The sequence below is a fragment of the Podarcis tiliguerta genome, assembly GCF_965153285.1.
Source record: "Podarcis tiliguerta genome assembly, chromosome: 5".
Lineage (NCBI taxonomy): Eukaryota > Metazoa > Chordata > Lepidosauria > Squamata > Lacertidae > Podarcis > Podarcis tiliguerta.
In genome coordinates this window covers 67411411-67435325 of record NC_139538.1, presented here as the reverse complement: position 1 = coordinate 67435325, position 23915 = coordinate 67411411, and the positions used below count along the sequence as shown (strand labels likewise).

At 45.7% G+C, this 23915-nt stretch overlaps 1 protein-coding gene across 5 annotated transcripts in view; it reads right to left on the bottom strand.

The window, feature by feature from the left end:
• The window catches only part of PALD1 (phosphatase domain containing paladin 1), a 107452-nt gene that overhangs the window by 47922 nt on the left and 35615 nt on the right, over positions 1 to 23915 (bottom strand). For 4 of the 5 annotated variants that reach the window (XM_083441386.1, XM_083441383.1, XM_083441385.1 and 1 more), the window contains exons 2-8: positions 7984 to 8178; positions 7189 to 7291; positions 6388 to 6567; positions 5238 to 5402; positions 3525 to 3685; positions 2173 to 2248; positions 580 to 731 (exon numbers count right to left, since the gene is read on the bottom strand). In XM_083441386.1, the coding sequence (XP_083297512.1) occupies positions 580 to 731; positions 2173 to 2248; positions 3525 to 3685; positions 5238 to 5402; positions 6388 to 6567; positions 7189 to 7291; positions 7984 to 8165 (1019 nt within the window). In that variant the 5' untranslated portion in view covers positions 8166 to 8178. Of the gene's footprint in view, positions 1 to 579; positions 732 to 2172; positions 2249 to 3524; positions 3686 to 5237; positions 5403 to 6387; positions 6568 to 7188; positions 7292 to 7983; positions 8179 to 13713; positions 13812 to 23915 lie in introns of those variants that run through there. The other variant, XM_083441387.1, reaches the window with a different exon arrangement.

The following is a 23915-nucleotide window of genomic DNA, read 5'->3' as shown; positions in this document are numbered from 1 at the left end:
CCAAACAGTCCTCTAGTCCAACCCCCTGCAATGTAGGAAGGTAAACAGTGCATGCTTTGTTTTCCCAGGATAATAACCCTAGAGCAGCCTTTCTCAACCTTGGGTCCCCAGCTGTTGTTGGGCTACAACTCCCATCATCCCTGACCATTGGTCCTGCTAGCTAGGGATGATGGAAGTTGTAGTCCAACAGCAGCTGGGGACCTAAGATTGAGAAAGGCTGCCCTAGAACGTCTAGGGTTCCCACAAATGCTTCCCCTGTAGTTTATGGTGTGGCTTAGTTACTTGAGACACAACTATTTGCACTGTCATACTTGCTCCCACCAATCCGAGTTATAGCAGCAATGGAAAGTGAGACACTGTGGACCAGGGTACAAAGACTGATCCGCAAGGGAGAGTGGTGTATGGAGGTGAAACCTAAAAGAGTTTTCTATCCCCTTGAAACTATATAGTTCCAAATGGAGTACAGCCCCAACATTTGGATGTAAGGGAAGCCAGAATCTCCAATGCCAGTCAAACCAACACTCCTCCCTCTCAGCTTCATTTCCATTATGCTAGCTCTGGATGAAAAGGTATACTTACTCTTGTTTCTGCAGCCCACCCTTGCGGTGATAAAGCACCAGAGTGCCCAAAACCATGGCTAGGTTGGTCCTTCCGACTCCTGTTTGGCAGCTGAAGAGCAGGGCGGGAGGAGGCCTGCTGGGGTCTTGGAGAAGGAGCACATTGGGACTTTCCTGCAGGACAAAAATACAGTGCAAGGACATTTCTTGGGCTGCCATTCCCTCAGATTGACAGCTGATGGGGCCAGAGGAGAGGTCTCTCTTATAATCTGGGAAATAACAGGCTTGTATTGCTGAAGCACAGGAGGGAGAGAAGGAAAAGTACATGGCAGAAAGAGGAGAGCGGCATTTCTCCCAAACTAGACCGCCATCTCGTTTGTTCTGCTATCGGGGGGTTGATAGTTATGTTGCTCATGTCACATATGGCTTAATCCAGGGATGCTGAACCTGTAGCCCTCCAAATGCTGCTGGGACTCCAATTCCCAGCATCCCTGACCTTTGGTTGTGCTGCCTGGGGCTGATGGGAATTGCAGTCCCATGCCATCTGGAAGGACATAGGGTTCTGTATCCCACCAAGCACACAGGACTTGCAATTGATACCTCAGGCTAGATTGCAAGCTTTGGGGGGAAAGAAACTACTGATTTCAAACAGAGTCCAACACACAAACTTATTCGGGGCTTACATAAAACGTACAACTTCAGTCATCTAATCAATCTCTAAAGTGAATCTGGAAAACCAGAATGCCTCAACTCCCAACTTACACTGGAGTGGTATAGAGGATACAGTTGACCGGGTGCCTTAATAAATAAACAGAAGAGTTGGCAAGAAGACAAAAAGTGATTGATTTTTACATGCTGTTGCTGTTTCTTTTACTACTGTTTGATTTCTTTTTTTATGATGTACCATTAGTTTGTTTTTAAAATGAGCTGCCTTGAGTGCTCTTTTTTGGAGTGTGGGATATAAAAATGAACAACAAAAAAGAGAAACATTCCAAAATGGCTTACTGTCCCCCAAAGCCAGGAAGATCTTCTTACCCCCCCCCCCCCGGAAAAAAAAAACCTTTCTCAAATTAATTTCCTATATTAAACATGGTTGAAAACTCCTTGGAAGGCAGAAATATTGAAAAACACGTTTCTATTTCTTGTTATCAATGGAACAATATCTCATTTCTAAAACAATCTTATGCTTGCAGTTTCAAGCCACACTGATTTCAAATGAAATCAATGACACTTTTTGAAAACTTCTGGCTGGGTCACACACCTTTTTTAAAAAAAAACAAGAAACCTGTGTGGGTGGACATTTGGGTTTTTCACATCAGGCATCCAAACATGGTCGCGAAACTCCAGATACGCTCTCAAAGTGATTATAGGTTTGCCAACAAATGCATGTATTCAGCTACAAGCTCCAGGGTGCCAAAAAACAGCCACCGCTTTTAGCTGTATGTGCATGGCAGCAGCAGGCAAAAGGAAGGAAAGATAAATCTTTCACCAACCAATGGCATCCAACTTGCGCTACCTTGAGCAGCAACAGCTTTGCATGTTGCCGCCTGTTTAAAACAGAGGATGCTACACTCAAGACAGCTTGTAGACCCTAACATTCGTTGGCAGCCCTTACCCTGAGGAAACTGATGAAAGCATCAAGTTGCACTTCCAAGGGGGCTCCTTCCATAGGCAAAGGCAGCCGGTGGTACCTGCAAAGAAAGGGGGTGTTACTGGGAGCAGAGAGGCAAAAACAGCCAGGATCAAAACTATAGGCGTGTGTTTTTTAAATACTGCATTGTCAATTCCACTCACCCAGCTCAGTTGGTTAGACCATGGTGCTGATAACACCAAGGTTGCAGGTTCGATCCCTGTATGGACCAGCTGCATATTCCTGCATTGCAGGGGGTTGGACTAGATGATCCTCAGGGTCCCTTCCAACTCTACAGTGCTATGCTATGCTATGTGCTAGAAGTTAGGTTAATTCAATGTGCCAGCATGGAAAGGAGGAGGAACCCACATACGATGCCTGTGGCAACCTGCTAAATTCACTCCACTCGTCCCCCAACTACAGAGGTTATAAGCCTCTGTAGTAGGGCTGTGTTTGGTTCTTGCCATTGTTGTGTGCCTCCGTGGTGTAACGGCCTGCTCGCTTTCTGAACTTACAAGCTGTGCGCAAGGCTTCCCCTCTCAACAAAAAATACTTTTATTCTTTGAACACCACTACCATTATTATTACAGGGGTACCTTAGTTCTCAAACGACTTAGTTGTTGAACAAATCGGCTCCCAAACGCTGCAAACCCGAAAGTAAGTGTTCCAGTTCGCGAACGTTTTTCGGAAGCTGAACGTCTGGTGCGGCTTCCGCTTGAGTGCAGGAAGCTCCTGCAGCCAATCGGAAGCTGCGCCTTGGTTTTTGAATGGTTTCAGGAGTCAAACGGACTCCCGGAATGGATTAAGTTCGAGAACCAAGGTTCCACTGTATTATTGTTATTATTACCTGTCCTGACAACAATTTGAAATTTAGAATTAAAAACAGTTAAAACAAATTACAGTCCCAGGAATATGATGGATAGCCCCGAGAACACACATCTCAAGTGTCAAAGGCCATGCTGTATCTAATACCAGACACACCTCTGTGGGGTGTTCCACAACTTGGGGGGGGGGGCCTGCCACAGAAAAGGCCTCTTCCAGGCTGCCACCACTTCTGAAAGCAGAGGAATACTAAGGGGGACACTACTTCTAATCTAATCTATTTACAGGTAAAAGGTTTGTCCTTGAGGAAAGTACAGTATGTTTTTACAGTTCTATTACCTTATGGGGGGGCACGGAACCCTTAGTAATACACACACACACACACACACACACACACACACTGCGGAAAAGGAAGATGAAGATGGGCAAAGAACATTTGAAAAGAAGAGACAGCCAAGTTAACACGAATGATATAATCAAGCAGGGACCATTTTGTTCTCTCATGGAAAAGTTACCTGTAAGATGGCAGCAGGAAGACGGGCCTCTTATAAACTTCTTCTGTCACGTGGATGTCTTCTTCATAGCGGATTCTCACCGAATGGGGCTCGTCTTTGAAATGCTCGATATCGTTGTAGACGTAATACGTGTTCTCCTTCAGCTGGGCAAAGTCGTGTATCTTCAACAGATAAATCCAATAAACCAACCTGAGAAGAGCCTTGCTTTATAAAACACGCCTCCACAACTTCCCTACACCTACACCTACACCTACACCCACACCCTCCCAGAGAGTACCCACTGGCCTAATATTTTACCACAGAGACATGAGAGCACCATGATAAATTTCAAGTTAGAGGAATTAGTCCATTCTACCCACTCACATGGTTTATCCAAGTAGGACCTGTGCCACTGAACCAAGAGGTACCATGGCAGATATCTGTGTATCCCACTGAAAACTTTTGCAGTAATGGCCAAGCATGACCCTCCAGCTATTTTGGGACTACAGTTCCCATCATCCCTGACCATTGGTCCTGTTAGCTAGGGGTGATGGGAGTTGTAGTCCCAAAACAGCTGGAGGGCCATGTTTGGCCACGGATAGGTCGCCATGGAAACCTGAGAACCACTTCCTATCCCTAGCCCAGTCCTATCCAGTAAGGCAGATGCTACTGAAACAACACTGGACTACACTATGACAAAGGAGCTCACAGAATGCCATGCTAATTAATATACCTGTCAGGGAACTGCCATCGGCTCAGGGGCGAGAGGGGGAAAGGCGGATGGATTACAGAGAGCCCCCAAAGGTCGTGGTAAGCAGCATTTCCTCAGCGGAGGAAGGAAGCCACGCTCTAGCGGGGAGGAGATGCAGGGCTCGGAGGATGCAAGGTGGTGCCAGGACACCTTGCCTGAGCAAAGTGGGGAGGAGGGAGCCCCCTTTACCCAATCCTTCCTTGCGCAGTAGGCTTTCACACAGAGAGGGGAGGTGTAGGCTGGGGGTCAAGAAACTACTCTGCTGGGGAAGGTGTAAGGACCGCCCACTCTCAGATTCTGCCAGCGAGTGAGCAACACATGAAATAGATGCGCTCTGCCTTTGTAAAGGTTTTAGCGCCAATAATAAAGGTTTTGAAAAGACCAGCGAGGCATCTTCCCTGATCGCTCTCGAGCAACCACCCGATAGCCATAACAATACCTATTTGTCCTCTCAGCAGAATATGAAGTTGTCTATAGTATGGCTTCCCAGTTCTACAGCACAGAATTATCAGCGAATGTACACACACATACTGACTTCCCATCAATAAACTACATGACCAGCTCAATAATTTAAGTGCATACCTACCATCTAGCTATATTTTTAAAAAACACCCCCAAAATAAGCCAGAAGATCTGGAATAAAGGTCACACGTTACGTGCAAGGGGACTCCAGTGCTGCTAGTCCTGAGCTAGATAGATCAGTGGTCTGACTTTAAGAAGATAAGGCCCAACTAGCCCAGCATCCTGTTCTCGCAGTTGCTAGCCAGATGCCTGTTGGAAGCCCTCAGAGCAAGATCCGGGCACCACAGACACTCTCCCCACTTCCAGTTCCAGGAACAGCTACATGGAACAGCTTCCTATGTCTGCTGTAGTGGAATTAACTGGCAAGGCACTGAGACAAGGAATGAACGGACTATCCTATCTCTAGCAGGTCCCACGGTACTGTGCAACCTCAGAACACTCAGGACACTCAGAAAAATCACCTCTTTCCGAATAGAGAGCTCCAGGTTTTCGACTTTGACACCCCTGTGCAGGCTGTGCAGGTTTTCGTGCAGGTTCTCCTTTCCCCTGGGAGTGTAGGGCATGAAGTCATTGTCCACGTGCAGAAAAAGCACGGGTTCCTCACGGACACAGAATACGATGCACTCCTGCTGCAACAGAGAGGAAAGTGTTGGCTAAACCGTGTCGGTAAGCTAAGCTGCAAGTTGATATCAGATAAGAGCCCATTTGACGCATTGGCACTTTCCTATGGGTCACCTCTTTTCTTTTTAACCTCTAGCATTTTCTTTTTGACTCTAGAGACCCTGACTAACTATACAGACTATGTGCTACATGCACAACAGCTCGAGGCAAAGCTCCCAGGTGCTGTTCCGAGAAGAAGAAAAGATTGTCGCTACATCACGGTCTTCATGTACATATTAAAGTGGAATCTTTTTGTTCTGCTCCCACTCAACAGCTATATTTGGATTCATCAAACACATGCACACATGGGGGAGTGGGAGTAGAAGAACACCACGCACATATTCGTATAGTTATAGGGACACAGAAGCATGAGGCTAACGGCACATCATAGCTGAAAGCAGATAGGAACTTATGACATAATCAGAAGCATGCAAAGGCACACACAAAATGCTTTGCTAACATCTCAAATGTAGAAACGGATGGGCAACGAATTTCAGTAGCGCCTGTGCCCTCAATCTGATAAAACTGACAGCATTTACTTGGACTTTTGTTATTTTGACTCCGGTGCAACTGCTCATCGCACTATTTCATAGTTGGTTTGCCTTGTAATTTTTGTAGGTTGTTATAATTGCACTCCCTGTTTTATACGCATTACAAAATGAAATAACAATAATTAAAAGTTTACAAAAATTTGGGGGGTCATCGTGCCGGTGCCCAATGATTTATTTATTCCTTGTTTCATTAACATGTATGCACCCCATGGTTGTTAAAAACAACAACCTCAAAGCGAAAAGCAAATAGGATTTTTAAAAGTAAAATGGTCAGCAGGGGCTTCACATGAACCCCCCTTACGCGTTGAGAGAACGTGTGGAGGGTTGTGGGAGTAGTGAACTGTTGTTCCCGTTCGCATTCTGAGTTGTGCATTAGCTTGACTTCCATGCCCGCACAGACCTTGTGGCCGTCGCTCTGCAGTTTCTGCAGGACCTGCTTGAATCCGTTTAAGCTGGGCTGGCCCATCCCAAACACAGAATATCCCCCTTTGGCCTGCCGAAAGTTCGGAGCACCGCAGCTGCTGGCAGTGTTGAGGACATCTAGCTTGCTGTATACGTCACGGACCATAAAGTATTTCCCCTGTAATAGGGAAGGGAAAAAGAAAGTAGAAAAAGTATAATGCATATTTCAACATGGAAAAGAAGGCAGGATGCTATGGGCCTGATTCAGCTGTTAAGTCCTGCTAGCAGAAGCCAGTGCAAGGTTTTCTGCTAGTGCAATGAGCCTTTTTGCCACCATTGGGCACCCAAACCCCACAAACTTGACTTTGGGAAGGTCAGGGGAACCTCCAAAACAGTGTCCAGGGGAAGGAAAGGGGAGATCATTCCAACCAAGAAGCTGAAACGCTCACACTGGTGGAACGATCTCCAACCAACTTTTTCATACAACACATAAATCGGTCACAGAATTTGCTGCCGCAAGATGCAGTAATGGCCACTGGCTTAAATGACTTTAAAAGGGGATTGACACAGATTCATGGAAGATACGGCTGTTTGCTGCATTGGCTGGAGGGAACCTCCTACTCAGAGGCCATTTGCCAGATGGGACAACAGCAGGAGAGGGCAACTGACTTCATGCTCCGCTTTCTCCAGCAGCATCTGGCTGGTCACAGCAGGGGGGGAGGGGGGAGAAGCTCTTCTTACATCCTTATGCCTCAGTCCCTGAATGCTGGATGCCCCGAGGAAAGTCTACGGTGCTCACCTGTACAAGGTAATGCTCCGGAGTAGACTCTGTAATCCGCCCCACAGTATAGCTGGCCTTCAATAAGTCATCATGAATCTGAAACTCTTCTTTGCAATTGTAGCTGTAAGAAGCACATGGAAGAAATTCATAGCGGGGTTTTCTGCAATTAAATAGGGCTTTAAATATGTGCTTTTCTTTTTTTAGCAGTGTAACAAATACTGCAAATCACCCAAACATCTGGCAGTAGATCCCAGTCTACTTTCTTTCCACCCCTAGTTAGTTTGGAGCACTGAGAAGGGATGAAAAGAGGTGTTAAGATGTTAGAAGTCTGTGCAAACTGCCTCTTCTACCAAACTGCACAGGCAGAATTACAGAGGGGGCTGCCTTATACAGAGTTCAGATAGCTCAGAATTGTTCACACTGGTTCGCAGCAGCTCTCCAAGGTTCTGGGACACTGGGAATTGAACCTGGCGCCCTCTGCCTGAAAGCAGATGCTCTACCACTGAGCGATGCCTCTTCTGCCAACAGTCTGGTCTACATCTAACCTTTGATGCAGGAAGACGGGGGGAAGCAGACACATGCATTTCAGAAGAGCATGGTTAGAGAATGGTGCTGGTAATGCCAAGGTTGCAGGTTCGATCCCTGTATAGGACAGCTGCATATTGCAGGGGGCTGGACTTAGATGATCCTCAGTGTGGGTCCCTTCCCACTCTATGATTCCATGATCTGCGATTCTAAGACAACGGTTCTCTAAGCTACCAGCACAGAGGTTCAAGAGATTTCAGGAACATCACTGGTTGGGGGGCAACTCACGTGATGACTACAGGTGCCACCTTATTGGTGATAATCGACTTGGCCTTGTTGTTGTGGAGGCCGACCGTCTGGAAGGAGTGGATGCTGAGGGAATGGCGGTCTTCCATCGTTCCGCTGCTGCCGTGGATATTCTCAAATGTTGCCGTCGTCGTCTGCTGAGCTGTGCTGGCAGTTGTACCCATAATCCACAGGCAGCTGTGCAAAAACAGAAGGTGAAGAAGAGATACACGGAAAGATCAAAAGACTGCTTTTTCTGGAGTGAAGAGGAAGGAATACAAACATATCCAGGAAGAGGAAATTTGGATTTGACACAAACATACATAATCCTTTCAGAACAGCGGTGTTTTAAACCGTTTTCAGGGAAACCCTGGACCTCCACGGAAGTTTACTATTACCTCCTCAACAGAAAGGTAAGCAATGACTGACAAGCTTGTCCACCACCACCGATCTTCCCCTACGGTAGGTATGCAATTGTGATAGAGAATGTTGCACACTCGCTTCAGGAAAGGAAGATCAGACAGGCCTGGCCTGTGCCCTTCAGAAATGAGTGGTTGTGCATCTCCCAAAAAAGCCACTCTGCAGTGCTGGAGTTCTGTGGCAGATGTGCCAAGCATCCTTAGCAGATGAGCTGGTGCTGAAAGCAGTAAGTCTGAAAGCCACCCATTTATAGTTCCACCAGTTACGCTTATCTTGACATTTATAGATGGGTTTTGTTGGCTTCTAAGCATTAGTGGAGTACAGGACTAGTTTGAGGAAGTGGCCATATTCTCCGAGGAATACGCAGGATATTTTTGCACCGCCTACTGCAGTGGCTGGATTCCACTACAGACTTCCCCCCTCCCCAAACTAATCCCAGATATATGGGCCTTCTTTCATTACTGGGAAAACACAGAGAGATACATCCTGAGTGCTACCTTCTAGGTCCCAAGGTCAATAAAGATTCGATTTCATTAAAACTCTTGGAAACTAAGTCTGGTTAAGCTGCAAAACGCAGGACACACACCACACACAGACTCCAGCACCGAAGTACGAAGCTGAGCCCTGTTTCTTCCTAATCCTATTCATAAATAGCTTAATAACATTCCAGCTCTCACAGGAACTTGGACACCCTTTGTATCTAGAGAGCTTGTGACAAAGACAATATTTGAACTGGAAGTTTGTGGCTACTACAGTGTGAGCCAGTATCCCATTTTTAATTAACGGCCTGTTCTTCACCCTTTCCTCCCCACAGCATCAAATCCACATAGGCCTTGGAAGCAGTGGCGTAGCGTGGGTTGTCAGCACCCGGCGCAAGGCAAGTAATTTGCGCCCCCTAACCCATGGATTTGCGCCCCCTAACCCTAACCCCCAGATGTTGCGCCCGGTGCGGCCGGCCCCCCCTGCACCCCCCACGCTACGCCACTGCTTGGAAGCTTCTCTTTATCTGTCACCGTAATCTATTTCCCCATCTCTCTCCAAGTTCACATACAGCTATACAGAGAGCATCAGGAGTGCCACTGCCTTCATGCCTGGTCCCATGCAGAACCACGTAAATATTTGGAACGCAACACACCTAACCACGTGTCTAGCATGCCTCACAGGCAATACTTGGAAGAGTCATATTTATTGTCAGGTGTGCATGCAGGAGCCAGGCCCCATACCAATAGGACTTTGCAGGACTGGGCCCTTCCTAAGTGTTTTCTGAAGAGGCAAGGTGCGGCCCCAGAGGTGAGGCCGATTGGTAACTCACAGCACCTGGTGGCAAGAGCAAGGAAGGGTCAGCATTTCCCTTTGGCTTTTTGCCACAGCAGCACGCTCCCTGCCTTGCAGCGTTTGGCTTCGTGCTTCCTGATCCTTGAACCTCAGCTTCTTGACTCCTTGCTTCTTGATCCTCGGACCCCTGACTTCGTGCCTCCTTGCTTCCTGACCCTCGGACTCTTGGCTTCCTGACTCCTGGCTTCTAGACCCCCATTCCTGTTCCCACCCTGCCATCTTGCCCCCCGTCCTGACGTCCCCTGCCAGGACTTTGATCGCCCGTGAACTGGACCATGACATTTATCTGTCAACCTCTGGGGATCACAGCACCCGCAGGCCTCCCCATTTTGCACCCACCAATGTCATCTGCCCCTTTCAACTTTTAAAATAAAATACTTTTGATGATCGCTTGGTTGGGGGCTGTCTGTTCCTTTGCGGGGGTGACTTCCCCTTTGTTTTGAGAGTGGGAGGGAGGTTGTCTATTGTTTTGGGGACCCAAGCATTACCAGTTTTGTTTGGGTTGGTTTATTTATTGTATTTTGAGGGGGCTGTAAACATGTGCAAAATGTTCAGCGCCCCCCCCAACCCCAGATACACCCCATCTATTTTTTTACTTGGGCAATTCCTAAGGCCAAGCTCTCTTGCCACCTTGTAATGGCAGTTTAACAAACGGTTGTAGCTCAGCAAGGGTATTGTGAAGCAGAAACAGAGCTTGCTGTATTGCTGCAGCCTAAAGCTGCACACTGCAAGCTACTTAAAAGGTAAAGGGACCCCTGACCGTTAGGTCCAGTCGTGGCCAACTCTGGGGTTGCGGCACTCATCTCGCTTTCTTGGCCGAGGGAGCTTCTGGGTCATGTGGCCAGCATGACTCAGCTGCTCCTGGCAAACCAGAGCAGCACACGGAAACACTGTTTATTTTCCCGCCGGAGCGGTACCTATTTATCTACTTGCACTTTGACATGCTTTCAAACTGCTAGGTTGGCAGGAGCTGGGACTGAGCAACGGGAGCTCACCCCGTTGCGGGGATTCGAACCGTCAACCTTCTGTTCGGCAAGCCCTAGGCTCTGTGGTTTAACTCACAGTGCCACCCGCGTCCCGCAAGCCACTTAACTATGTGTATATTGCTCTATGTAGTAAGGCTTGTGGACTAGAAAGATGAAGAGGAATGACCCTTGCCTAAGAAAGCAGCTTATGCCACTATCAATGCCTTAAGTCTTTGAAATGTCACATGATAAGTGTTTTAACTGCTGCTGCTTCAGCAAAAGACCACCCCTGCGACTCCTCCTAAAATCTAATGGTACACCTTTTCGTCTATTAACCAATGGATAGTGAGAAAGGGGGTGGGCAAATTTGTAACTGACCCATCTTGAAGCCTCATTCTAATGAGAATTTTGCTGTGACAGATGCAGCTTTTTTAAAAAAAAAAAAAAGCATGGGAAAGAAGAACGAATTTCCATCAAAGGGCCCAAATACGTTTTTGTTTTTAAGTCAGTCAGCAGATGGCGCACCTGAGCAAGTGGGTGAATGGGCAAGTAGCTGACAAACAAAGAGACACACCCTCCTCCTGCAAAATTCCAAAGCAATTAAGTACAAGCCAGCATATCATGATGCTGATTATAGCAGGTGGGCTTGTGACACCCAAAGTTTTGTTTTCTAAGCACACTCCATAAAATATCTGCATAGCACTTTACCCATCACAAGTCTGCTTTTGAGCAACTGTCTTAATGACTTCTCCAGACCATTCATTCTTTCCCTCTTCTCCCCATTTGTTGGTGTTTCTAAACTGTAACTATTTTCAGATACGCCACAATCACATACTGGCAAATTCAGAGTTAGGTAGGTGGCTGTTTTGGTCTGACGCAATCAAAATATATTAAAAAATAAAATTGTCCAGTAGCACCTTAGAGACCAACTAAGTTTGTTCTTGATATAATAAAAAATATAACAACAACAACAACAATAATTTATTTATACCCCGCCCATCTGGCTGGGTTTCCCCAGCCACTCTGGGTGGCTTCCAACAAAACACTAAAATACAATAACCTATTAAACATTAAAAGCTTCCCTAAACAGGGCTGCCTTTAGATGTGTTCTAAAAGTTTGGTAGTTAAAAAAGGCACTTTAAAAAAAAACACCTCATGAAAATTACAAAATATATATATGCAGTGGTACCTCGGGTTAAGTACTTAATTCGTTTCGGAGGTCCATTCTTAACCTGAAACTGTTCTTAACCTGAAGCACCACTTTAGCTAATGGGGCCTCCTGCTGCCGCCGCGCCACCGGAGCCCGATTTCTGTTCTCATCCTGAAGCAAAGTTCTTAACCTGAAGCACTATTTCTGGGTTAGCGGAGTCTGTAACCTGAAGCGTATGTAACCCGAGGTACCACTGTACTTTTTAAAATTTTGGAATACTTTCTACAAACTTGTATAGGCAGGGAATTTTTCTTAGCGTCTTTTATTTAAGGAAACCCTCTTCTAAAAATAAAAAAGGTATTTCTTCAACTCAGCTCCATTTAAAAAGTGGGAGACATCCTCCCTGCCCCCCCACCCCACCCCACCCCCACACACAAACCACTGTTCTGCTTTTATAGGCTACTCAGCCCTCTCTCCACCAAGGAAGAAGTGTGCATGCACACGAAAGCTTATACCAAGAACAAACTTAGTTGGTCTCTAAGGTGCTACTGGACTATTCAGGTTACACAGTTAAATTGATTTGGACCTTTTGCGCCACAGACCTACTCCTCCCGCCAAAGAAAAAAGAGATTTTTTATTTTTTTATTTTTTTGTGATAAGAAAAGCAATAAGAAAACTCACCAGAAACCACAGAGTAACATTTGCCTGGGGTAGCATGTACACAGTACGTAATGAATTAAATTTGGAACCGAATTAAAAATCACCCAAAGTTCCACTGCCAAAGGAACTTAATTCATGTTCAGTTCACCTAGAAATTCTATGAACTACTTTCAGGTGCAGTTCAGAGATTTTTTTAAAATTAATACAGTGAATTGGTTAATCTGAATCAGTTCATTCCAAGCATTGCTCAAAACCCACCTCTTCAATGAAACTTTTAGCTTACCCCTACTCCCACCCTAAACAAAGCCCAAGCATGTGCAACTTCATTTGCCTATCTTCCTCTCATGTACCGTAATCCTTGCCTCCAGTCCTGCCACTCATGGTTAAAATTTTGCAAGCACCTTGGGGCAGAGACCAGGCTTTTTTTTTGCTAATAAGACCTGACTCCAGTCTTCCCCCATTTAAATAGAACTTAACCAGAAGCACCCACAACAACAGACCCACAGCTATTTAATTAGTATTCAATTAGATATTCTATAGCAGACTACAGTAACACCTGGCCCAGCACACCTGGTGATTAAGACTCAGGAGATGCTAGGCCTAGTAAGCGTTTGTGTGACTATATTCAGAAGTTACTGAAACGTTTTAAACAAGACTTGGCCTCTGTTTGTATAACTGGCAAAGTCTACTTTGTCAGACTAGTTTATAAAGAGTTGTTGCTTTCCATAGGAATGTGCTGTCTTCAAAATTAGGGGAAAGCCTCAATACATCCCTTATAAAGCACTATTACATGCATGTTCAATGGCATTTCCTTCTTCCTTCAGGCTGTACACAGTATACATGGGGAAACAGAGAAGAATATTTAAAATTGGAATATTCCTGCAGGACGCCAATAGGTGGAATAAACTGTGTGTCAAGGAAGGCTGCTTGGGTGTGGCATCTTTGCCCAGGTGGGCTCTATAAGGCTCCTCCTACCTTGTGAACTGCAACACCAGGCCTCTGAAAAGCCTGCTCATATTGTTCAGCACATTGTCCCCCTCGTGTGTAGCCCACAGGATTACTGTTCCGTAATCCCAGTAGCCCCTCCACATTATTGGAAGGCTGAGGAAATCAATGGACTTCCAGATGCTAGACTCCAACCACCACCATCCCTTACTACTAGCCCCCAGGGGGAATCATGGGCTGCAAGTTTGTCATCCTTACCTGTGACAAAGCACTTGAAGGATTTAGACTGGAGGTAAAATGTTGGACTGAGTTCTGCACAGGTTCACACACCAGTTTGCTCCAGCTCAGATATAGCATGGGTGGGGTTCTCTCCCTGACTACCTGTCCCAGTACTTCCTGTTTCCTTACTGGGTCCTGATTCTCTCTCCCACTTAGGTCTATTGCTCATGATCAACCCTGTAACTAACCCAAGTGCATGCAACTGAAGCAATCCTGTTTTCTGCACATGCTTCCATTTCCTCTCTTGTTCCCCTGTGCCTATTTTAGATTGTAAGCCTCTTGGGATAGGGACAAGCCCTACCTCTTTTTGACAAGTGCCACCAAACAGATGGTGTTATACGAATGGTCTATAATAAGACAGCTAGAGGGGGGGGCAGGAGAGAACATCAGAGCTTCGTTTCCTTGCCTGCTTGGATCTTTCATTAACAAAATGCAAACCTGGCTGCATTCCCGTATCCCTAATTGGTCTGTGTTTGGCAGAGCAGCAGACCAAGAACTTCAATTAAGCCAAGAAAGCCTTTCTCTTGATCAATTACCTCCATTCCTACCCCACCCAAACCCTTAAAAAACCATGGGTCAAAGGTTATGAGTGGGCTACAACATGCTTCTGTTGTGTTCTAGAGGTTTTTTTAGTGAGAATGTTAGGACGCAACATATCGAAGAAAGCCTTATCATGGATGGCTTCAGACCTCCATTTACCCAGCGATAACTTGCACACAGCCATTTGATTTATCTGCAGCATCCTGCCAACTGGTAAAGAGAATTTTACTGTTTCCCCAGACTTCTAATCGGGTGGCTTCATTGTATGATGTAATTCTTCTTGCCATCAAGCAGGATGCTGCAGCCTAACCAAGTGGTCACATCCACACTGTATATTTATCCCGCAGTGGAGTGGTTCTTTGCATCATTAGAGCAATGGAGGGATGTGCTTTCGTTACCAAGAACAGCAAAAATGAAGTTGTTGTCACACTGAAAACTGTGTGCCACCTTAGAGGAGGAAAATAATTCTAGGAATCAGAGAAGCAGAGACTCTGTTCCTGGAAGTCAAGAATTCTGCTAGCAATTTCAGACACACCAAATATAGACCCACCCAGTCAACACATCCTGATTATATTAGCATGGGAGTGGGCACGGTTGAACCATGAAATGTTTTCCTGCTAAACAGCCTTGGCCACAAAATTACTTTTCCGAAGCTCACTTTTAGGTGAAAGTTTTAGCCGCTTTATTTGTTTATTCCCAGAACTGGTGACTTTTGAGTGAAGGAGGCAACATTTCCTTGGAGCTCTCTCAGTTCCCAGGAACAACACGCTCGTGGTGACGTGTTCCAGCTGCTCAAAGCAGCTGGCTGCCTTCTAAGCAGCAGAGACTGATGTTTACAGCTGAAAGTTCGGAAAGCCAGTCACACGAAACTCCGACGGTGAAGTCTCCCCAACCCCCTGGCTTACACTTGCTGCTGTAACTCAGCCAGTCGAGAACAACATACTTGGTAGAATCAATTTTCTTCCCTACCCTGTTCACTGTTCACTTTTGAGTTCTAGTGGAATGGTGTGCAAATGCTCCCATAAACAACAGCCCCATCTCTCATGCGCCTCTTTTGCTGGGTCACCCAAGACACACGACATACCGTCGTCATTATTCTGCAGGTTTCCCCAATTTGAACCTGCTTTGTTAGTTGCTTCTTGGGCGGGAGAGAGAAACACGCAGTAAAATGACACCACATGTTCCATATTGCTAGGGGTAATCAAGGAGGATGATACACAAGTATTCCCGCGGCAGCTTTACAACCGCCTTAATGTCTAACTCCAACCTGAACTTCCTCTACCACCCCAGGATCAATTGCAGCAGAAGCTAATCTGGTCCAGGCCAATTGCGATGCACTGATTCACAAGGCTTCTGAAGCAAAACATGACAATAAATATCACCCTGCTTTCCTATCTCTGTGTTGGAAGCAGCCAAAAGCATCTTGCGACATGTGGTTCATGAAGGACAATACACAGACCGTCAGCATCAGGGTGCTGCAAGATCTCTTTCTCAGTGGGTTAAATTTTAAAGGCTATGAACTGATGAGAAAGGCATATAGGAAATACCATAGCAAGAAGCACAACAGAGGAAGATTAAAGGCAAAGGCACTGAAATTAAAGAGGAATCCTAGAATGAATTGTTTAAAAGCAATGGTGGTGGGGGCTTTAAAAAAAAATTACATATAACTATAGAAATAACCGTAGGGGACACGGGTGGCGCTGTGGGTTAAAGCCTCAGTGCCTAGGGCTTGCTGATCGAAAGGTCGGCGGTTCGAATCCCCGCAGCGGGGTGCGCTCCCACTGTTCGGTCCCAGCGCCTGCCAACCTAGCAGTTCGAAAGCACCCCTGGGTGCAAGTAGATAAATAGGGACCGCTTACTAGCGGGAAGGTAAACAGCGTTTCCGTGTGCGGCTCTGGCTCACCAGAGCAGCGATGTCACGCTGGCCACGTGACCCGGAAGTGTCTTCGGACAGCGCTGGCCCTTGGCCTCTTTGAGTGAGATGGGCGCACAACCCTAGAGTCTGTCAAGACTGGCCCGTACGGGCAGGGGTACCTTTACCTTTATAGAAATAACCGTATCACAAATATTAATATGAGAAGGTCCCAAAGTATTTGATCTTCCTAAATGACCATTTAGGACTTTACTGACTGGAGAGACAATCTACTTCAAAAGGCTGGTGCAAGATTTAACTGTTTGTATTGCACTGGAAAATGGTAAATGCAGAAGTAACTTGACCAGATTGTATCTCAGCAAATCAATTGAGGTGAATAAGTGGCATAAACATTCTTGCTACTATGCAGGGTTATTGCGGAAATTAACCAAAGGACGAGCGTATAGCACTTTCAAACAGGACTGAACAGCAGGCTATAATAGTGAATTGTAAGTTGGTGTACTGTTGTGGCAGTAATTTCCCCAAGAGCAAACCGAAGTTCAACATACGTAATCTTCTGAACGGCACCAGCGTCTATGGGAAACTGTTACCATCTTAGACCCAGTTGATACAGAAGGGGGGGGCATGTCTTCTTCACCTCCTTCTTCGCTACAATATATCCATTTATTTCCAATTGTCAATGTCAAAGGGATTAAAATCTATAAAATTCATAGAAAATCAACGTGCCAATTTGCTCAATTTCTCTAGGACTCCATGACACCTCCCCTGTCCTCCATAATCCCTCAAGCAAGGTGTCAAGACCCTAATCCTGTCAAATCACTCTGCCAAGCCTTCCCAGGGGCAATGCCAGGTGGCAGACTATCCATACATGGACCATTGTCTTCTCATCACCGATACTCAGGATGTGCTTATCAGCACATATCTCCAGCTCTGCATATTCCCCCCTCCCTCCTCCATATGTTAATCCTGTGTAATCCAACCTCTTCTTAATATATTAATGATGTAATCTGTGTAACCCAACCTCTTCTTAATGTATTCATGATGTAACTGGGATGTCTTTTGCACTGTATTCTGGGACATGGAGGGAAGTTTCAAAAGTTCATGTCACCCCTTTCTCGCTGTTCAATCTCGCCTTGAACCTGTTGCGCAATAAACTTGGATCTTCTGCAGTTTGCTCCTGTCTCCGGTTGAGCTCATTTTCCTCTGCAGGGACCTGCAGACTTAGGTCCGACGAGCTGGGTGGCAGAGCAGACTCGCACCCAGATTTTACCATAACACAGTACATTAAAAACAGCCCACAGGAGAAACTGGGCATACCATATACACCATCCAGCCAAAAATTGCTATACACTTAAAGGAAAACAGCCAATGTGGGAGGATAACTTCCTACACAGCTAGTTTTCAATAAAGTTAATCTGTAAATCTTTGATCTTAAAAACGCTGCCATTTGTGATAGCATTTAGTCGTGTTTTAATATTCCTGGCCGCCACCACACATAAGAAGAAATGCTGCACAAGGGCAATTGGCACATCATTAAAAAGAAATGGCTTTTTAGAAGGCAAAACAACCCTTCGGCCACAAAAACCTCAAATTCTCTCTTTTAAAAGAAGTTAACTCCAGATGTTGCAAGAAATAAAAGAGTTGTTGCCATGTATGGGGCAGTTTCCCCCAGTCTCTCCATTCTTTTTAAATTGCATCCTATTTCTATGAAGAAGGGCATTATTTTCCTGTTGTTTGAACCAGGCAGAAGATGACGTTAGTGGTCTCCAAAATGCTGCCGCACTAAGTAGCAAAGAGCATGCACTGAGATGTAGTCGCTAACCCCAACCTTTCTGTTATTTTGTTTAACAAGTTTTACAGACTGCTTACGGTAACCAGGAAAAACAAATCTACAGAGTTTACATAAAATAGTAGCAAATATGCGTAAGAAAATGACGATATGAACAGACTTTAATCACAAGTCGACATAGCAGAATGATCAAAATATGGATAAAATCAACAGAGTTTAAGAATACATGTAATAGAAGAACGTGTCTGGGTATAATTCCAAAACCTGCTTCATCCTTTTCAATCTACTTCTTCAATAGGTCTAAATACCTTTTGCTCGATTCCCATTCAGAGGATCAAGCAGGAGGCGTGTTTCCGAGAAAACATACATCCCATTCTCCCTTGGTTGAAAGGGGCTGTGCAGGCACAAACATTTAGAGGCGCACAAACATTTGGATGGGATGTTCCTCGCTCCTAGCTGGGCAAGTCTCATGCTACTCCCCCACCTATAGGGTTGCTTTGTTCACATTCATGCTCAGCCCACTTCATGGGAATTTCACTACAGGGAAGAAAGTCCCAAGCAGTTGTGGTGACATGGGAAGGGGGCAATTTGTGACCTAGTAATTGGAGAAGGAGTGCATTTTTTAAAAAAAAGTGCAAACAGGAGAAGAATCACAGGGAAAGCATATGGGCCAGTGAGCTCATTGGTTTCCCATTGGTTTCCCATATAGCTATGACCCCCTTTGAATACAGAACTGGGGCTAGGGGAGGAAAGGGTTGAAGGGGTTCTGGTCAAGGTGCATAGAAGGTCAATGTATTTTCCACACCTGGGACAGGAAACCCCACAAGCGCCTCTTTACTTGCTTTCCTCACACAGCCTCAGAAAGGGCAATTAAAGATATCAACAGGCCTCAAGCTGCATTAAACCTGGCCCTTGGGCCTCACCATGTGCAGTTCACCATGTGCAGAAGCTATGCGTATTCAGATAACAGCCGTGTTTTTGAGAAGGAATAATGGCCAGACTAGTTGTGACTGGTTTGGCAGGCATAGCTTCATTATTTTCTATGTTCCGAAAGAAGAGCAGGACGGGGCAAGGGGGATGGGAAGCAGGGGTTCCGAGGGGCAAGTAAGCCCCACCCCCCATAACTGATCGCAAGGTGTGGTACCCACACACCATCGGCCCCTAGGAGTTGGCTCCTATGGTAGGAAGCATCACTCCTGACTGGCAAACACTATGCAACGCTTCAAGTGGAGAGCATCATCTCCAATCAGCAAAATTTTGATAAAGCCTTTTTCCGCTGGGAAAGCAAGTGTCATCACTCTACGAATAGTCCTCCTTGGTTAGCCGCATTTACTTTCCAAAGAAGAAAATAAGATTTCTTTTCTGCTGCCAAACATTTCACCGCAACAGTCTCAAAGAGACGTAGGAAAGCTTGGAGGAGACAGATGGAAACGCCGCTCTCAGAGACGGCAGCTATATTGTCAGGATCTGAAACATGAAGGAGTTCGTAAGGGCTCCTTCCCACAGAAACATGATGTCCTTAAAACGACAGCTGACACTTCAGAGAAAGCGGGGGGGAATTCTCTTCAGAGGCGGTTCTGCTTCTCCCTTCCCCTCATTTGTTACTATAATGGGAGTATTTTTATTTTTTAAAAAAGAAATGCTGATACACATGACAGAAGGAGAATGTTTATTTGAAAGATCTGGTTTAACTTTTCCTGTCAAATATGCTTTTGAGTCAGCACAGTGTTGTAAAACCTGGATTCAAACCCACACACAACTCTGAAGGAGATTTTCGTGCCTTATTTCTATTTCTCAGCCTAGTAGACCTCAAAAGTACTTGAAATGGGCTAATAGCCCCTTGTATGCCACCCCTTGCACATTTTTATCTCCAAACCAATAAATACAAACAGAAACCAGGAGTCACAAGGCTGTTCAATGTTGGACTCCCACCTTCTCCTCTACACCAGTGTTTCTCCAACTTGGGTCCATAGCTATTGTTGGACTACAACTCCCATCACCCCTGACCACTGGCCCTGCTAACCAGGGGTGATAGGAGTTGTAGTCCAACAACAGCTGGGGACCCAAGTTGGAGAAACACTGGTGTAGAGGGAAAGTGGGACCACATTTCCAGGCCCTACCCCAACATTTCATACCCCATAGCCTCCGCCATACTCCCTGGCATCTGGTATCTGTGCACATACAGATGCACCCATGTTGGAGCTCCTTCACATGAACAGGAACATCCAGTTAGTCACAATGGTCTCCTTTGGGGAGTCAGCCTTTCTGGCACTAATCTGCTGCCTACTCCTGGGCTGAGGAGTCCAGGGCAAAAGTTCCATATACCTCACAAAAGCAAGGCTGTCCCGTTTTGGCCTTGACTTCTGCCACACATGCCAAAGAGCCTCACCAACCCTATCTGACTAAGCTAGCAATCTTGAAACACACATACACACACACTTCCTAGAAAGCAAGCCTCTATCAAGTTCATTCGGAGTTATTTCTAGGTAAACTTGCTTTGGGTTTTCTTCCAAGTTGTGTTTGGAATTGCAAAATTATATTGAATTCACAAGCTTTTTCATAATTCCCCTCAACAACGTTCCAGACCCTCTGTGTCTCTATTTTCCAGGGCATCCCTGACTTAGAGAAGCCGTCCCGGTTTCTGATTTGATACTGGAATGTCCCACTTTTCCTTAGGATGTCCCTATTTTCATTGGAGAAATGTTGGAGGGTATGGAGTTATCTGACTCCCAAGATGTCTGAAGGCAAACCTGTACAGTGGTACCTCCGGTTGCGAATGGGATCCGTTCTGGAGCTCCTGCCGCATCCCTAGGAATTCGCAACTGGAGGTGTCACTTCTGCACAGGGCGTGTTTTAGCGCTCTGCGCATGCGTATGCGGCAAAACCCAGAAAGATAATTCCAGGTTTCCCACATACATATCCCAAAGGATACGTAACCAGAGGTGAACGCAACTAGAGGTACCACTGTATAAGGATGTTTTTTAAAAAAAAAAATGTTTAATGTTTTATTATGTTTTTTATGTGTTGGAAGCTGCCCAGAGTGGCCGGGGCAACCAGGTAAGATGTGTGGGGTATAAATAGTAAAATTATCATTATGGAATGGGATGTCCCTAATTTATACGGAGGAATGTTGGAAAGTATGATGTTCTTTTATATAGGAAAACAGAAGCTAACATCAACCACCAATGCAATGCCCAACTATGTAATGTACAAGAATGCTCTTCCAGTAATGAAATCTAGCATTCATCCTACGATTTTTCAGAAGCATGCAAAATTGAACACTAAGACACTAGTTTTAGCTAAGATTAACTGTACATACATTTGCTGATAATGTGCATGAAAATACCTCCACACACACACAATAAACATCATGCTGTAATCATGCAAAACAAGTGTCTGTATGTGGGGTGCATGTAGAAAAACCAGCAGAGTTTTTGCACAATTCATCTGTGTCCACATCCACAGAAGAAAGATTAATAAGCATTTGAGCCTGCCAAACATACACCAGCCTTTCACTCTCACGGCATCACCAGGAAATCAGCTGGTTTTAAGCATCAGTGCTCTGGCCTGGAGAAAATGGACCTTTAGCCGGCCTCATTTGCTACAGAACGCCGTTTCATTCAGTGAAGCTCCCAAACAACCAATCCAAACTGACAGGCTAGAATTATGCCGCAGCCCCTGGACCCAGTTCCAGGGAAGATGGCAAATTGGCACACAGAGCATGCCTCAAACAGTCCTCCAGTCAAGACAAGAGAATGAATGCATCCCATTTACATGTGTATAGGAGAAGGGACAGCTATGCCCCAAGCCTCTCTGCAAAGAAACAAGAGACATTCTCTTCCCAGCTCTCTCTCTCTGTCTCTTTTACTCTCACTCCTTCAAACTATGCAGGAGTTTCACTGGAGGCAAAGGTAGTGGGATAATATTATAGAACAACATCTGAAGTGTGTGTGGTGATGGTGGGGTCAAGCAAAGAAATGGGGCAGGGGTCAGCAGGGGGCCAGTCTACTGTCCCTCAGACCTGGGGTGGCGGACTATATTTTGGGGGAAAATTTGAATGAATTCCTATGCCCCACAAATAACCCAGAGATGCATTTTAAATAAAAGCACACATTCTACTCATGTAAAAACACACTGATTCCCGGACCGTCCGTGGGCCGGATTGAGAAGGTGATTGACCCCCGGGCTTTAGTTTGCCTACCCATGAAATGGGGGTGGGGGTGGGAGAAGAATTTCAGGCTGTTTCTTACCTCTTAAATTTACCTGTTTGGCTAAACATACTTTAAACTACCTCATCGGCAAGTTATTTCAAAGTTGGCCAAGCAAAGTCAGAAAGCTATGTTGGGAAATGAATCTTATGTATGTAGAAAACTGAATCTAAAGCCTCTCTCTTAAAGGGTGGAAACTTACTCAATTTTTTACAGAAAGAAATATTAGGGACTGTGCATTCCTGGGGACTGTGCAGGATTCCTGATCAAACGCAGAGAGAACCTATGGTCATACAATCTGATGCAATTTTGTGACTGGTGCAATTCTATGGAAAGTGTTAGGGAGCGAAAATCACCCTGCTTGCTTTTCTTTCTAATGCTTGAAATGCCTGCATGTCTTGTACCTCGTTTCCACAGAAAGCAGCACCCCACAAAACCAACAGTCTCTGGCAAAAGACCAAACCTTCAGCTCTTCCAGAAGAATGTTGGGGGCAGCAAATTAAAAAAAGGGGGGGGACAGAGGCAAAGGGGAATGAAAGGAGTCGAAACAAAGGGAAAAGAGAATAGGGGCTTCACAACTGAGTGAACAAACACAGAGTTCCTTTCCAGAATGGCCAAACAACCATCCAAAGAAATAACCATCTGCCTTTTTCTCCCCAAATAAAAAAAAACACTTTTTTTTTAAAGGACTCATAGTCTTCCAAGTGGTTTTTTTTAATGGATTAAGTCTGCTTCCTCTCTGCGCCAAACGTCTCAAGGAAAGGGCTCTCAGATTGCAGCTGCAGCCTCAACTGCTGAGTCAGCGTTTGCTTTTCATTTTATTCACTAGAAAGCGTACACGTTTGCCCGCCCCCTCAATTGCGTTAAACATGAAAACCCGCTTTCAAAATCCACCAAATCCAGGCTAACCCCAATCACTATCAGATCAGATGGCAAGACTGCTGCAAGAACTTGTCTCTCTTTACAATAGGTCACCCAGGAGTTAGGAACACGCAGGTAGCTCACATGTACTCCCAAGGAAGATAGCTCTCCAGATTCATTGGAATTTACAGCACACATCTTTTCCTTGAGCTCTCGTGGCTCCAGATTAAAGAGATGTGCTTGAAAAACAACGCAACAACCCAGTGCCGAAGACACTGTGTTTCTTTTGAGCAGTGGTCCCCAGTTAGGGGTCCGGGGACCCCAGAATGCACCCAGGGGGTCCGCGGCCCCATCCGTGCCTCCCACCAACTACATTTTTGTCACAAATTTGATGGTCTGTTTTTGCACTGTGCGAATATTCAATATGTTGGCCAAAATCGGTTTCGAATTTGCACCGTGATAACGATTTTGACCCAGAAATACGCAGCAATATGTCGCTCATCGCCCGAGGGAGAGTAGGGCAGTCGATTTCAAGAAACCGTTGATATCGCGCCATGATCTCAGCCGATAACGCTGCTGATCTGAGCTGCCTTCCCACCTGCTGAGGGAGACTAGGGCAGCCGATTATGAGGTGCTACCTTCCCCTCACACTGAGGGAGAACAAGACAGCTGATCGCCCTCACTTCAAGGCACTGTGGAAAAACCTTCCCCTGGCACTGAGGCAGATCAGCTTTTCTCGGTCAGCAGGAAACCCCACCTACCAGATCTCCTTGATTGCTCCTTCCCTCACCCCCACGCCTGATCTCCAATTTCAGACATTGCGATATATCGGAATATCCTGATATTTAGCTGCTGACATATCACGATGTTGAAAACCAGATATCGCTCAGCCCTAGTCTGGTGTGGTTGT